Source organism: Ranitomeya imitator, chromosome 2 (assembly GCF_032444005.1).
Source record: "Ranitomeya imitator isolate aRanImi1 chromosome 2, aRanImi1.pri, whole genome shotgun sequence".
Taxonomy (NCBI): Eukaryota; Metazoa; Chordata; class Amphibia; order Anura; family Dendrobatidae; genus Ranitomeya; species Ranitomeya imitator.
Genome location: NC_091283.1, coordinates 703,346,176 through 703,362,477, shown reverse-complemented (window position 1 = coordinate 703,362,477; position 16,302 = coordinate 703,346,176). Strand labels below are relative to the sequence as shown.

The window sequence follows — 16,302 nt, the reverse complement described above, 5'->3', positions numbered from 1 at the left end:
GCAGTTGGTATGCACAGCGGTGTGCAAACAGCAATGCAGCTATCAGGGAGCCTTATAATGCAGCCTAATAAGCTACAGAGCTGATGCACAAAAATATAGCCTCCACTGTCCCTGCAAAAAAAGGTGGTGTTGGACAGTGGAAATCGCTACAACACAAGCAGTTTGGGGGTTAATCTTCCTTCCCTAACTATATCCCTTCTTCTGATGAAGCTGCAGCAACCTCTCCCTATGCTAAGATCGGCAGAAGTAAGATGGCGGTCGGCGTGCACACCCCTTTATAGCCCCTGTGACGCCGCAGAAAGCAAGCAAATCACTGTCATGCCCTTCTCTAAGATGGTGGGGACCGAGACCTATGTCATCACCCTGCCCACACTCTGCATCCTCCTTCATTGGCTGAAAAATGGCGCTGAAAGCGTCATATGAAACGCGACTTTTGCGCGCAGATCGGCGACCTCATGGCCGATCCACAAAGGATCGGGTCGGGTTTCATGAAACCCGACTTTGCTGAAAGTTGGCGATTTTCGAATATGTCCGATCCGTTTCGCTCAACCCTAGTTATGACCTTATGCGGGGATTTCACCATGGTGGGAGAAATGTCAGACAGTTAATGCTGATAAGTCATCACTTAGGGTACCGTCACACAGTGGCATTTTGATCGCTACGACGGCACGATTTGTGACGTTCCAGCGATATATCCGTGACGTTCCAGCGATCTCGCTGTGTCTGACACGCTCCTGCGATCAGGGACCCCGCTGAGAATCGTACGTCGTAGCAGATCGTTTGAAACTTTCTTTCGTCGTCTAGTGTCCCGCTGTGGTGGCATGATCGCATGGTGTAACAAAGGTGTGCACGATATTGTATACGATGTGCGCATAGTAACCAACGGCTTCTACATCGCACATACGTCATGAAATTATCGCTCCAGCGTCGTACATTGCAAAGTGTGACAGCAGTCTACGATGCTGGAGCGATATTGTTACGATGCTGGAGCGTCACGGATCGTGCCGTCGTAGCGATCAAAATGCCACTGTGTGACGGTACCCTTAGGTGGTGACAGAAGATCTGAGGTGCCGCTTATTAGAAGTGTAGGGAATCAGCAGCAGTAACACATAAAAAGAGCAAATACAAAAAGCTCTCATACAGTTGGTGTGCCAAAAGAAAAGGGGATAAAAAATCCTTATGGTTTCTGTAATGCAGGCTCACCTTAAGGTACCGTTACACTAAACGACTTACCAACGATCACGAGCAGTGATACGACGGCCCTGCGCTTAGTAACTCAATGTTTACCCTGGTTACAAGTGAACACATCACTGGATCGGCATCACACACGCCGATCCAGCGATGACAGCGGGTGATCAGCGACCAAAAAAAGGTCCTGATCATTCCCCACCACCAACGATCTCCCAGCAGGGGCCTGATCGTTGGTTGCTGTCACACATAACGAGGTCGTTAGCGGGATCGTTGCTACGTAAAAAAAAACGTGACGTTGCAACGATATCGTTAACGATATTGTTATGTGTGAAGGTACCTTTAGTGTGTTGTGCTAATTAAAGGCACAACACTATCACAGACTGAGGCAAATGCAGATGATGACCCAAGCCTTGTAACATGAGTTTCTGCACTCAGCCATGGAGGAGAGCCAAATGAGAACACTCAGTGGGTCTGTATGTCACCACAATGCTGGAATTGATCAAATAAATCCCTAATAAGTCATTTGTTGTTACACAGAGTGGAAATAAGATGATTTTTTTGTGAGGGTGTAAAGCACTCGCTATAGTGCACAACCCTCAGAGCTATAGTAAGCTCTAGGCCACAGAGGATCAAATCAGGAATATCTTCTTGTACTGTTGTAAGTGTCGTTTTTCCAAAATGGGGAAAACCAGCCTATCTGCTAGACAAGGTACTGCCGGTGTTGAGACAAGGTAAGAATTTCTACCAAATAGGTTATAGGTAAAGAGAGCATTCATGAGATAGCAAAGATTAAGCATTTGCAATGGTGAAAAGTTGCCACACCAGAGGCAGTCTATATGCTAAGTACTCTGTATTTAGAGGATTACCACCACCACAGGAAGAGCCAGATTGGTGCCTGAGGGTGAGGCAAGGTAACTGAGTAGGCCACAGAAGTGTGAAAGATTGTCAGATAAGCTGCACCACTGCATTGTTGTCAAAAAAGAGGTTACTGTGAGCGAGGGGCTGAGCCAATAACCAAAATGGTGTCTTCTGCAGGATTGAGAATGGCTCAGAGATTGCGTTGGAGTGAAAAAGGCTGCTGATGAGTTTGCCAGCAGGCTAAGGAAGTTTTGCAAGTTCAATCTGTTGCTGTTAAAGCTTCTACCTCTTGTGGGAAAGTAACTACTGAGGATCGTGATCCTTAACAACCAAGCTCACTGCTTCTGTATCAGGAAAGATGTTCCCGATCAGGAAAGATGTTCCCGATCTGTCTCGTCTGCATCTTTAATCCTTCAGATATTCCTGTTTGGGAAAACCTCTCTTACACCAAGGGTCACTACACCTTATATGGTATATTACATTTTAATCAAATAGTAATTTGTGTCCAGAAGTTTTCTGAAGAAACATAACCATTTACTTTAGATATTTGTGAGCATGTAAATATAACATATTTTATTGTATTCTTACATATGATAACTTTTACATAGAAATTTATTTTCTTATTTAATTCTTATTCTTTGGCTGCATTTTCCTAGCATGGGTCTATATACACTTTCCTATCCCATTTGTGACACTAAAGGTACCTTCACACATAACGATATTGTTAACGATATCGTTGCTATTTGTGACGTAGCAACGATATCGTTAATGAAATCGTTATGTGTGACAGCGACCAACGATCAGGCCCCTGCTGGGAGATCGTTGGTCGCTGAGGAAAGTCCAGAACTTTATTTCGTCGCTGGACTCCCTGGAGACATCGCTGGATCGGCGTGTGTGACACCGATCCAGCGATGTCTTCACTTGTAACCAGGGTAAACATCGGGTAACTAAGCGCAGGGCCGCGCTTAGTAACCCGATGTTTACCCTGGTTACCATGCTAAAAGTGAAAAAAAACAAACACTAGATACTTACCTACAGCTGTCTGTCCTCCAGCGCTGTGCTCTGCTCTCCTCCTGTACTGTCTGTGAGCCGGAAAGCAGAGCGGTGACGTCACCGCTCTGCTTTCCGGCTCCCAGACAGTACAAGAGGAGAGCAGAGAAGCAGAGCGCAGCGCTGGAGGACAGACGGCTGTAGGTAAGTATCTAGTGTTTGTTTTTTTTACTTTTAGCATGGTAACCAGGGTAAACATCGGGTTACTAAGCGCGGCCCTGCGCTTAGTTACCCAATGTTTACCCTGGTTACCGGCATCGTTGGTCGCTGGAGAGCGGTCTGTGTGACAGCTCTCCAGCGACCAAACAGCGACGCTGCAGCGATCCGGATCGTTGTCGGTATCGCTGCAGCGTCGCTAAATGTGAAGGGGCCTTTATAGGCTTGGTTGGAAGGACAAACTCAATACAGTGTAATTTAAATCTAACATTAGCACTTAAAGTGCTAATTTGATTTAACCATGTTATTCTTGCAAATCTTGCTCTAGGTATATGTCCTGTAGCAAATCCCCATGGCTTGTCTGTGGCCAATTTTCCAATCACGTCATTGGAAAGCTGGGGCTCACTATTGAAACAATGATATTGTTAGCCATTGATTTGATTGCTGCATTTTCTTTCTCAGAATTGAAGCTCATCAATGCTATTAAAAGCAAAGGCTCATTGTGAAGAAAATTATAGGGTAAGGTGGGGTGATTTTAAACTGCAGTTTGGCTGTCAGGATAATAGGCAAGTTAAAGTAAAGATTCACCTAACAAAATGTGTGCAGAATTCAATCAGAAAGTAATACAAAGAAGTGCCAGGAGGACTGTAAAGGAAGAGAAAAGATTGTTTTGCTCACATTCCAAGCTCTTAATTACTGATTTTTGTCTTTTGAAATAAATTGCAACTCAATATAATTAAAATTAATGGCTCATTGTTTTTATGAAACTTGTTTTCTTCTGGACCGCCACGGTAATTAAAAATGCCTTTACTAAATGAAATGATGTGTATATTTTCCCAACGATGCTTTGGTAAAAGAGTTATTCCCACAATTGCATTACTTTTCGCAAAGCACAATAAATTCATACTTATTGGTATTAGGCAGACCAAGCCCCACATAAAGATTTTGTCTTGTACATCTCTGTCTCTTTTTATTTCCATTTGCTCCTCTGTGTAAGCAGCTTCACATTGCTGAATGGACTGATTCTAAATGACTAAATCTGCATTTTTCAGCAGCACTTGCTTCTCCAAAGTGCTCCTAAAAAGCCACATGAAGATGTAGATGGCAGAAGATAAAATTGGGCTGACAAAATAATGTACAAGACCATACAGTGCACAGAGGAATAGAGTGTTATACACTGTATGTCAGTGATGGGTTCATATTAAAGCTATATTGATAACCAGCTGACAGTGACTGAACTTACTGTACATGCCAAGAACACTGAAATTACAGTAGGACGGATTCAATTGCAACCTGAGAGTAAATAAAGGCTAAAATTATGTTGTTACAAAATAATACCTCTGTATGTACATTATTGTAAGACCACCTTGTGATTTTGTGAATAAACTTTTTTTACACTTCTATTATGCAGATGTTGGAAAAATATCGCTGTCTATGGTGCAGAAAGAGAGATGGCAGTACAGAAGGAAGTATTTTTCGGACTATAAGACGCACCGGACTATAAGACGCACCCAGGTTTTAGAGGTGGAAAATAGGGAAAAAAATATTTGAAGCAAAAAAGGTGGTAAAATATTTAATAACATAAACATACTATTATATGTGGTGTTATTATATAGAATAGTATGTTATTATGTTGGAAGCTGTGGGTAGAAGATGGTGCTGCGGGACCAGTGTGGTGTCTGTAAAGTACTATGTGAAGACGCTGGTGGGTGAGTATAAGAATAGGGGCACAGGGCTTATATTTAAAGCACCACTCCAGCACTGAAAAATAACACTGGAGTGCTGCTTTGAGATCCCATTTGGAGAACTACAACTCCCAGCATGTCCTGCAGAACCTATGGCATGCTGGGAGTTATAGTTCACCACAGAAGTGGCAGAGTGCTTTATTGTGTGTTGTAAAGACTAACATTTTAATTGTGGCAGCCAGCCACACTGTGGTGTGGTAAAATGCTGGAGCATCCCATCCCATGACACCACAGAGCGCTCCCTCTTGTTGCCTCTCCACAGCACAGGAGTAAGCTTGCAGATTGTAGTGTGGTGTCTGCAGGACCTGTGATGACATCAGAAGAGGGAAGGCTCTGTGCTGCCATGTGATGTTCCATCCCGCCCTCTTCATGACATCACACAGGTCCTTGTGCTGGAGCACTCAGCATCCAGCACAGCCCCGGCATGCAGGTATGCAGCGATCTTGTGTCCCCTCTGGCCCCTGCTGCTGCCTCCTCCACAGATACACAGGTCTCCCCAGCTGCTGCAGGAATCTAGTGCTGGGCAAACCATGTGTGTCCCTGTGAAGGAATATTCATTTGCTGCTCCTGACTTGCTCAGCTGACAGGTGGGCTGGGAAGCAGCTAATGAATATTCATTGCACTTTAATGATCGGGACCATGTGGTTTCCCCAGCGCTGATGCCTGAAGCCCAGCAGGAACATTTTTCTGCCTCCTGCCTCCCAGTGCAATCCCACTGGCTGCTGCCCCTCCCCACGTTACATCCCTACCATAAGACGCACCCACACTTTCCTCTCAAATTTGGAGGAAAAAAGTGCGTCTTATGGTCAGAAAAATACCGCAAATTTAAAACTACCAAATTTTCAATGTTTTTTACTTAAAGGGGTTAACATTGCAAAATAAAACTTTTCCCAGGTTGTGTGAAAAACAAAAAACCAACTGAGTCATACTCACATAATGTGACACAACAGGATTAGTGCAAGGCTGCTTTGTGGTCTATGTAGAAAAACTATACAGTGATGTCACCATTTCAACAGCTGCCCTACCGTTGTGGTCTGTGATTGGTTGCAGCAATCAGGTGACTAGGTCAGCACATAATTGAATGACCGTTGACAACACACAAAGTCACCTGACAGCTGCAGGCAATCACTGGCTACTGCGGTCTGGCTGCAGGTGGAATGATGATATAATCGCTTTCTGTCTCTATGCAGACCATGATTTGACAAGCACTTGATCCCAGTGGGTGTTGCTAGATGAATTTTACTAAGTATGCTATTTTTTTTACATAAAAACAAACAAAAATATAGGCACCTATAGAATTAAGTTAAAGTACAGTTGTGGGAGCCCTATTTTCTCTTTATTGTATTACATATTCGGGGGTGGCCCCTCCAAACCTCAGCACCCTTATCTACATATCCTTACCAGACAAGGTTTAAATTGTGAGCTGTGACTGGTCCTGGGCTGGTAGATGGAAAGGTAGGACATATAGTTGTTAGAGACCATCCATATTTAGGTACATCTTTGTTGGATGGCTTTTGCACTCTTTGATCAGAAACACTAATAAAGTACCCAACATTTTTTACATTTACAGTAATACTGGAGGTCATGTATTCATTAATCGCAGTGTGCTGATGCACAGTTCATATATGTGTTATTTATTACATATCCCATCCCCTTTGGCAAAATTTGCGTTGCCAGTCCCTTTGCTGTAGTTCTTAAGTGTGGCAAATGTTCTCCTTGAGCAGATACATTAAAGTAATTTTATTTTTGTTTCATAAATGAATACTACACATGAAAATAAGAAATTGTGCAATACAGTATATCTTATCAGGGAAATTTACTTCTTTCCCTTTCTGGACTGATCAATCTTTAACCCCTTATCCCCCAAGGGTGGTTTGCATGTTAATGACCAGGCCAATTTTTACAATTCTCACCACTGTCCATTTATGAGGTAATAACTCTGGAACGCTTGCATGGATCCTGGTGATTCTGACAATGCTTTCTTGTGACAAACTGCACTTCTTGATAGTGGTAACACATCGCATTGTTCTGGGGGTCTCAGGGAAGCCTGCAAGGAGCCCCCTCCCTGTGTGATGCTTCCCTGTGCCACCGGAATGCTGCGATGTTGTTTGATTGCAGTGTTTCGGGGGTTAAATTGCCGTAAGCGGTCTGTGACTGCTTCTAGCACATAGTGCCGGGTGTCAGCTATGATAATCAGCTGATACCCAGCCGCGATCAGCCACGCTCCCCCCATGAGCGTGGCTGATCGCGTATCATGTACTATCCCGTCCATGGGAATTAAGTCCCAGGTCACATGGACGGAAAGTACGTCCGATGGCAGAAAGGGGTTAAATCCTCAATTCACGGGTAAGATCTGTATTCAGTGTAAACTGATTGTTATATTACTGAGATAGGAGATGGCAGTTGTTACTGATAAGATTCTATACAGGCAGAAAGTGGATGAGGATGGGGAGCTCTGCCTATAGCTCTACCCTACACCCCTACTATCCAGAGAATCTCAGTAGTTGTAACAGTCATTGCCTATTTCAGTAATAGAACAGTCTGTCTTCACTGAATATAGATTTTACCTGTGAGTTGAGAATTTTGAGATTAAAAGATCAGTTCAGAAGGAGAAAAGGGCAGATTTTCTGATAAATCATTTTACAGTTTCTTATTTTCATATTCACTATTGATTTATTAATTAAAAATTAAAATGATGTTTACTTGTTAAGGTACATACAATAAGTTGAAGGCTCTGAAGTTGTAGACTTTATGACCATCTAGTAGTAGTAAGTATTATCATAACTAGGTTTTCGCCTAGCCCAGAGAAATGATTCTTTTTAATATGCTAGGCCTTGTCAAAATATCTAGGATCAGAGTTATTAGTAATGGCTATCTGAAGTATATCCAGTAGGATTGTTTACATGGCTTGCCCATCTATGTCAGACTGTAGACAGGAAAAGCCAGTGGTCTTCACTTCACTGCACAGCCGAAGACCACACACCATCATCGGTGAATTTGATTTTTTTCCTGTTTTACACTCCAATTTATGGAGTGTTAATGTGATAGAACAATATTACTATTGCATGTGCGCTGGGGACACTCCTATTAATGGAAACACTTTAGGGCAACAACATTACTGTTTTAGGCACTATGGAGGCACTATTATTAATTGAAGCACTCTATGAGAGCATTATTGCTTATGGGGCACAATGAGGAGCATAATTACTGATAAAGACATTCTGGGAAAATAATTATTAAATGATGGCTTTTGGGGGGGGAACTATTAATATGGGGGGCACCCTGGTAAGTACTTTTTATAGTAAAATGTTGGAGAACTATTACTACTGAGGGCATACTTATTGCTAGTGTCACTTTTCAGGGCACATCAATGTTGAAGGCGTTCTGATTGATATAATTATTTTGGAGGGTATAATGGGGCACTGTTACTATCAGGGACACTCAGCTTTTCAGAATTATTTTTGTAAACAGTATTTGGGCATTATTTCTTGTCACAATTATTTTTGGGGGGTTAGTTGCAGAATAACAATAATTTTTAGTAGACACTATGTCTGTTGCACATTTACTATCAGCAGGATTATTTTGAGTGCACTGTGTGTGGCAATGATGTACAGTAATTACGGTAGGCCTATGTATGACACCTATCACTCCGAGGGGCTCTATCTGTGTTACTATCATTTTCAGGAAGACTGTATGGCACTTGTATGTCTGCAGTCCAGTATTCAGGAGCACAGTAGAATTAGGGGTAGCCATGATATAACACTGTTATGGCACCAGGTGTTTTGCTCACACGGTAGAGAAACTCAAAGAAAAGTGAGAAACAAGAGGTTTGGACAGCAAACTCTGCACAGACATGTAGTGCCTGGAAAAAGGCCAAAGAGCTAAATAGATTAAATGGGTAAAATGGATGTGTAAAATCAGAGAAGACATCACATTTGAGAGACTTGTGGTAACTGTACTGTAGTTTGGTTGTAACTTCATCTGATCTGTGGTGCATTCTCCTATGTGGTTTGTCATGAAGAATTTACTGTAAAAAATAATATTCTTCCAGAGACCCAATTCATTTAGGCCTAGCATGTAAAATGTCTTGAGAGAAATGCTCCTGACTATGGTGGTGGCATCCACATGCTCCACCAACCCCGATACCTACCCACTGGTAGCAAGAGTCAATAGTCCTGCCATGTTGTCAGTTTAGGTAACAAGGAAATGTGAAAGATATTTATTACAGGAATGATTTAAGGCAAAGATATTGGAAGGAAATATGGAAGACGCCATGTGGTATATGCTATTCAAATCTTTAGAATAAAAAATTGACAACAAGCAGCTGGAAAAAGTAGAGAATAGATGAAGAAACTTGAGATAAACAAAGTTGAATGTGTACTCTTGTATCCAGTGAAAAATAACACGACTAATGAACAATAATTAAGGTAAAACAACTATTATAGTACTCCAAACTGATTATTGATATCCTCATAATATGGCAATGGAATTGCACATTTAGAGGGTTGTCTCATTCATTTTCATGCTGGTCTTAAATATTCTAAGTTCAGTTTCTTAATCATTGTCTAAAAGTCTTATTTCATCAGCACTTACTGTGTTGGAACTTGGCCTTGATTTTCATTTTGGATTCCTCCTTGTCCAGATTTCTATCCCATTCAGACCAACGTTTGATTTGCTCTTCCCTCATCTTGTAGAAGAGAATTTGTTTCTGCTCCTCATTCAGTTCTGCCAGAAGGTCAGGATCAATGTACATGTCCCTTAGAATCTGTTGCAACATGTTTGACTTTGGATCTTCTTTTGTGATGATCAAACAAAAGCGAAACTTAGTTCCACCAAATGCCTGACATTGCTTTGCATAGGGAGTATGTATGTGGAATAAACATTAAGTCAAAATATAAAAGAGTTGTAAAGAGATAAAAGGTGTAGGAAACAAAGTGCAGGTCAATATTCCTTAGTAGTGTCTACAGGCAGCAAATGCTGAATAAATACATACTAGACTTAACAGGAGAAGATATCTGAAGACGCAGCCGAGCAGCTCAGAGTATCACACCCTTTGCTATGGTTGATTTGTTTCTGGCTTTGAAGCAATGTGTGCTCGGGATAACAATGTTTTGAGTGATGTCATGGTTAAAAGTAACAGCTACACCAGGAATATCCATGTCAAGGCCGTTCAGCCTTTGAGAACGGATCTCTGGTGACAGACAGGAAAGCTTGGTTTTGTTCTGAGTGCCATTCGATTACAGCACAGGGCAGCTTGGTGCTAGGGCCTAGGATATGAGGTTTCACTCTTTATTGATCAACAGCTCTACTGCTGAGAAAAGTATCACTAGCAATTATGAGGGATCCCATGCATAAACCACAAATAATATAAGTACTAGTTATTCACATTGGAGGTTACATTTGTTTTAAAAAAAAAAATGACAATCAGCACATTTAATGGAAACCATAATTCTGACAATGCCCTAGTGCTGATCCCAAAAGTCATCAATACATTGAATCATACAGGTAGATGTGTCTTTCTGTAAAACATCAGACCTCATTCAAACTAGAGTAGAAAAAATTGGTGGTTGCAAACTTGATCGCTGCTTTGAATTCTACACCGGATATTTCCAAAATAAATTATTTTTCATTGCACCAACTGAAGTCCTTCTGCACTGCTGTTCAAAGATAAGGACTATTGCGTTTTGTAATAAAGTGAATCACTCCCCTAGGGTTGTCTGTCTTTTGTAGACTGCAAAAAAAATTTCATTCAAAAGTTTTCTATATATTGCACCTTCTAAATCATAAGGCAAATAAGCATCTTCAGAGTATAAAGCAGCAACCACCATACTTTAGCTAGTTAAAGACTGGGCTATTTTTTACCCCCTTCCTGACTAGGCATATTTGGGGGTTTTAGCCAACATGCACTTTTAACAGCTCTAAAAACAAGTCAGGTTTATATTACTTTTTTTTGTATATCAGGGAAAAATGTGAAGAAAAATAGGAAATAAGCATCTATTTTTCACTTAGGACTGCTAAAAATATTTTAAATTTCGTTTCCCTTTCTGTAGAAATTAATTTTTACATTTCTGATATACCGGCATACTTTTTTTCAACAGGGAGGGACTGGTAGTGTCTCTTTTTTATTTTGCTTTATTTATTTATGTTTATGTTGCTCTATTTGATTATTACTTTATTTATTCTTTTTTATACACCAAACCACCCATGAGGTCTTATCGGCAAAAGATTCTTGATGGGCATTTTTATATATTTGTACATTCTTTTTATTGCTGATTACACCTGTAACTGGGGCTGGCATATTTTTCCAAGTTACAGGGGAATTTCAACCTCCTGCCTGCATAGCAGAGCTGGCCTGTCTGCTTTTTAATCTATATTCACAAGTGCTGGGTCAGTGCTATCTACAGTTGTGCTCAAAAGTTTACATACCCCGGCAAAATTTTTGCTTTCTTTTTCTCCACTCATGGTTAGTGGTTGGGTAAAGACATTTATTGTCAAACTACTGTTAGTTTTTTTTAAATCATAATGACAACCCAAAACCTCCAAATAACACCTAAGTTTTTAACACTTCTTAGAAGTGTTATATATAATAAAAAAGGTACCCAAGACCACATAATACCCTAAGGTTGCAAAATTTAACCAAGCAAGATAGATTTTTTTGAATGTGATATGTGACAGACCACAGAATAGTATATGGGTAAGAAATGTAACCCAGCTAAATATTTAAATACTTTTTTCGAGTGTTATGTATCCATGAAATGTAACCCAGACCACAGAATAGTGTATGGGTAAGAAATGCAACCAAGACAAATTTTTAAAGTTTTTTGTACTGTTATGCATCACCATTATGTGACAAAAAAACTCATAATAATCTACTGTATGGTTGAGTAATCTATACCAGAAATATTTTCCAACGCTTTTTGTATGTTTTACATACCAATGTAATCAAACAATAACAGTGTAAACTGTATGGATGAGTCATTAACTTCATAAAAAAAAATGAGAACATAAATATTTTCAAAGTATACTTTATGTACTTTTACACTCAGAAAGGATTTGCAGAAAGTGAAATGCCAGTAAAATATTTTAAGGATAATTATCCATAGACCACTAAAAATGCAACAACTTGCAGGTCTCATTCAAATATTTTAAAACTGTAGTTGCTGTATTCCTACACTCATAAAGACTTTGCACAAAGTTCAAAGCAGGAAAAATTAAAAGCAGAGTAATACAGTAATCCTATTCAGGTGTCCGCTTCTCCTCCTTCCTCTTGATGCTGGGCAATTGCCTCCACCTGCTTCCTGGAGCCCGATTCCCAGGTGCCTGGGCTGCAAGTGACCAGTAGGGTTGAGTGAAACGGGTCGGCCAGATTCAGAAGTCGCCGACTTTTGGCAAAGTTGGGTTTCATGAAACCCGACCCGACCCCTGTGTGGGGTCGGCCATGAGGTCGGCGATCTTCTGATCTGGAATCGGAATTCCGATACCGAGTTCCGATATGTTTAAGATATCGGGAATCGGTATCGGAATTCATATTTAAGTGTAAAATAAAGAACAAAAATAAAAAAATATTGATATACTCACCCTCGGACGCGCCCTGGTTCTCACCGGCAGCCTTCCTTCCTAAGAATGAGCGCCTGAAGGGCCTTCGATGACGTCGCGGCTTGTGATTGGTCGCGTGAGCGGTCACATGGGCGTCACGCAACCAATCACAAGCCGCGACGTCATCTAAGGTCCTTCAGGCGCTAATTCTTAGGAAGGAAGCGTCCGAAGGCGCGTCCGAGGGTGAGTATATTCCTAATAGGTATATACTCACCCTCGGACGCACCCTGGTTCTAACCCGCAGCCTTCCTTCCTAAGAATCAGCGCCTTAAGGACCTTAGATGACGTCGCGGCTTGTGATTGGTTGCGTGACGCCCATATGACCGCTCACGCGACCAATCACAAGCCGCGACGTCATCGAAGGTCCTTCAGGCGCTCATTCTTAGGAAGGAAGACTGCCGGTGAGAACCAGGGCGCGTACGAGGGTAAGTATATCAATATTTTTTATTTTGATTCTTTATTTTACACTTAAATATGGATCCCAGGGCCTGAAGGAGAGTTTCCTCTCCTTCAGACCCTGGGAACCATTAGAAACCCAATGCACTGCATTGGGTTTCTTGTTTCGGCCGACCCTGACCCTGACTTTTCTATAGGATCGGCCGATTTCACTCGACCCGACTTTTGAAAAAGTCGGATTTCGTGAAACCCGACCCGATCCTATAAAAAGAAAAGTCGCTCAACCCTAGTGACCAGCCTTCAGGTAGTGCCGGAGTGCTGACATATAGAAATGGAAAATAGCTCCTTGTGTCACCTGCATCATCAGCTGCTCATGGATAGGATGTGGGGAACCCAAGGACAGGATAATCTCTCGGGGGTGGTAGTAGCCATGTCTCTAGCCACCTCAAGGAGCCTTTTCCAGGTCTGTTCATTCCTCAAGAGGGCTTATCATCCTCACTTTTTTTCTGGAATCACACCCACTCCATACCAGCAATGTTACCCCTCCATTTTGAGGAATGTGACCCTAGTTCCAGTTGTCAGCTCTTGCAGCCTTTGAGGTAAGTATTCAGTTTCTACTGCCCGATAGTTGAACAATATGTTATGATGGGTTACAAACTCTTCAATGGCAGATGGTCGTAAGTAACTACTACCACATAGGCTCGTTCTTCCAGAATGGCCTAAAGGCCATTGGAGACAGACTGGAAATGGGGTTCGCGCATGTGAACTCACTTTTCCAGGAAGTCAACCGATGCCTTGATGGCCTGGAAGCCGAACTTCAGAGACTGGCACATCATTTTTTTATGTTATAGTGCGGGGCATGTCGGAAAACCTTAAGCCTGATCTCCAGCTGAACGTGATGCAGACCTGCCATGCTGCTTATGGCCAAGCTATGCATCAGACTCGGTACTTCCATGAGCCACACATGGCATTTATAGATGTTCCACCACTTCCACCACTAACCAGGTTCATGCCAAGTCCTGCTGTACACCTGCCTCAAGCCACGACCATGCCGAGTCCTGCTGCATGCCTGTCTACCTCTACCACCATGCCGAGTCCAGTTACACACCAGTCTACCTCTACCACCATGCCAAGACCTGCTGCACACCAGTCTACCTCCACCACCTTTCCGAGTCCTGCTGCACACCAGTCTACCTCCACCATTATGCCGAGTCCTGCTGCGTACCAGTCTACCTCCACCACCATGCCGAGTCCTGCTGCACACCAGCCTCAAGCCACCACTCCTACTGTCCCAAAGAAAAAAGAAGCAAACAGAAGGCCAGTACCAGTTCAGCATAGCAAACCAAGAAGAAGATTAGGACCAGCAAGCGTACCCCCAAAATTGTCCTACCGTCTCCACCCTCACCTTCCAGTGTGTCTCTGTTTTCTAATTTGTCTCTCCCTTCCCGTGCTTCCACTTCTAATGTGCCTATTTCCATCCTTGACCTCCCAAACCCCATGCATTTTGTAGGCCTTCCCTTGGAACCCTTTCCTCATCCACACATGCTAGCCAATCATCCCAGCTCCACACCCCCATGTCCATCATGTTTCACATTCCGACATTCCACAAAGCTAATTTTTTAGTCCCCAAAGCTAATTTTTAATTGCTAAATAAAATTTTACTTTTGTTTGCACATTCACAGTGTGTTCTTTATCTCTGTATGCGCCATCGCAACACTTATGCGCAGTCGCTGCAAACACACACTTATGTGTATTGTATTATTGAGGGAATTTGGAACAGGTGTTTCACTAGAGTTTTTTTCATTATTTCAGTCAACAAACATTACAGGTACATTTTAACATTACAGGTACATTTTAACATTACAGGTACATTTCAGCAGCTTAAACTATTTTGTCTTGCCATGGCAGACATCCATTATCAGAAACAAAGTAGGCAGCAAATGTATCCCTCATTTGGGCAACTTCCACCGAAGTCCTCAGAGAGTGATCTTGGTAATCATGCAATGTGGTAGTAACAGGTTCCTCTAGTTGTAAGTTTGGTTGCTCTTTAGCCAGGATGTAGTTGTGCAGAAAAACAAATGCTTTCACAACTTCATCAATTGTATCAATTTTAGATTAATGGCTGTTAACAAAATGTGCCATTTAGAGACCAGCAACCCAAAGGCACACTCCACATTTCTTCGTGCCCTTGTCAGTTGGTAGTTGTAAATATTTTTGTGTGATTTAAGTTCCAACTTGAGTACAGTTTTAGTAGGTTGGCACACATTTGGAATGCTTCCCCAACCACAACAAACATCATAGGTGGTCTTTCAGTTTTGGGAAGAGGTCGTGGCTGTGGAAAATTAAAATACAAACGTTGGCCCATGTCAGAGTTTTTAACCCCTCTGTGACCTTAGACGTACTATCCCGTCGAGGTGCCCTGGGCTTATCTGACCCTGGACGGGATAGTACGTCATAGCCGATCGGCCGCGCTCACGGGGGGAGCGCGGCCGATCGCGGCCGGGTGTCAGCTGCTTATCGCAGCTGACATCCGGCACTATGTGCCAGGAGCGGTCACGGACCGCCCCCGGCACATTAACCCCTGGCACACCGCGATCAAAGATGATCGCGATGTGCCGGCGGTGCAGGGAAGCACCGCGCAGGGAGGGGGCTCCCTGCGGGCTTCCCTGAGACCCCCGGAGCAACGCGATGTGATCGCGTTGCTGCGAGGGTCTCACCTCCCTCCCTGCTCCCTCCAGCCCCGGATCCAAGATGGCCGCGGATCCGGGTCTTGCAGGGAGGGAGGTGGCTTCACAGAGCCTGCTCAGAGCAGGCACTGTGAAGCCTGCAGCGCTGCATGTCAGATCAATGATCTGACAGAGTGCTGTGCAAACTGTCAGATCACTGATCTGTGATGTCCCCCCCTGGGACAAAGTAAAAAAGTAAAAAAAAAATTTTCCAAATGTGAAAAAAAAATAAAAAAAAATATTCCAAAATAATGAAAAAAAAAAAAAAATATTATTCCCATAAATACATTTCTTCATCTAAATAAAAAAAAAAAAACAATAAAAGTACACATATTTAGTATCGCCGCGTCCGTAACGACCCGACCTATAAAACTGTCCCACTAGTTAACCCCTTCAGTAAACACCGTAAGAAAAAAAAAAAAAAACGAGGCAAAAAACAACGCTTTATTATCATACCGCCGAACAAAAAGTGGAATAACACGCGATCAAAAGGACAGATATAAATAACCATGGTACCGCTGAAAGCGTCATATTGTCCCGCAAAAAAAGAGCCACCATGCAGCATCATCAGCAAAAAAATAAAA

General features: G+C 42.4%; 1 protein-coding gene across 1 annotated transcript in view; it reads right to left on the bottom strand.

Moving 5' to 3' along the window:
* SH2D4B (SH2 domain containing 4B) overlaps nt 1-9,945 on the bottom strand; it is an 826,204-nt gene extending 816,259 nt beyond the window's left edge. Inside the window, exon 1 of the mRNA XM_069753125.1 lies at nt 9,594-9,945. Coding sequence (XP_069609226.1) covers nt 9,594-9,777 — 184 coding nt within the window. The 5' untranslated portion in view covers nt 9,778-9,945. The remainder of the gene's footprint in view (nt 1-9,593) is intronic.
* Between the last annotated feature and the right edge of the window lie 6,357 nt (nt 9,946-16,302).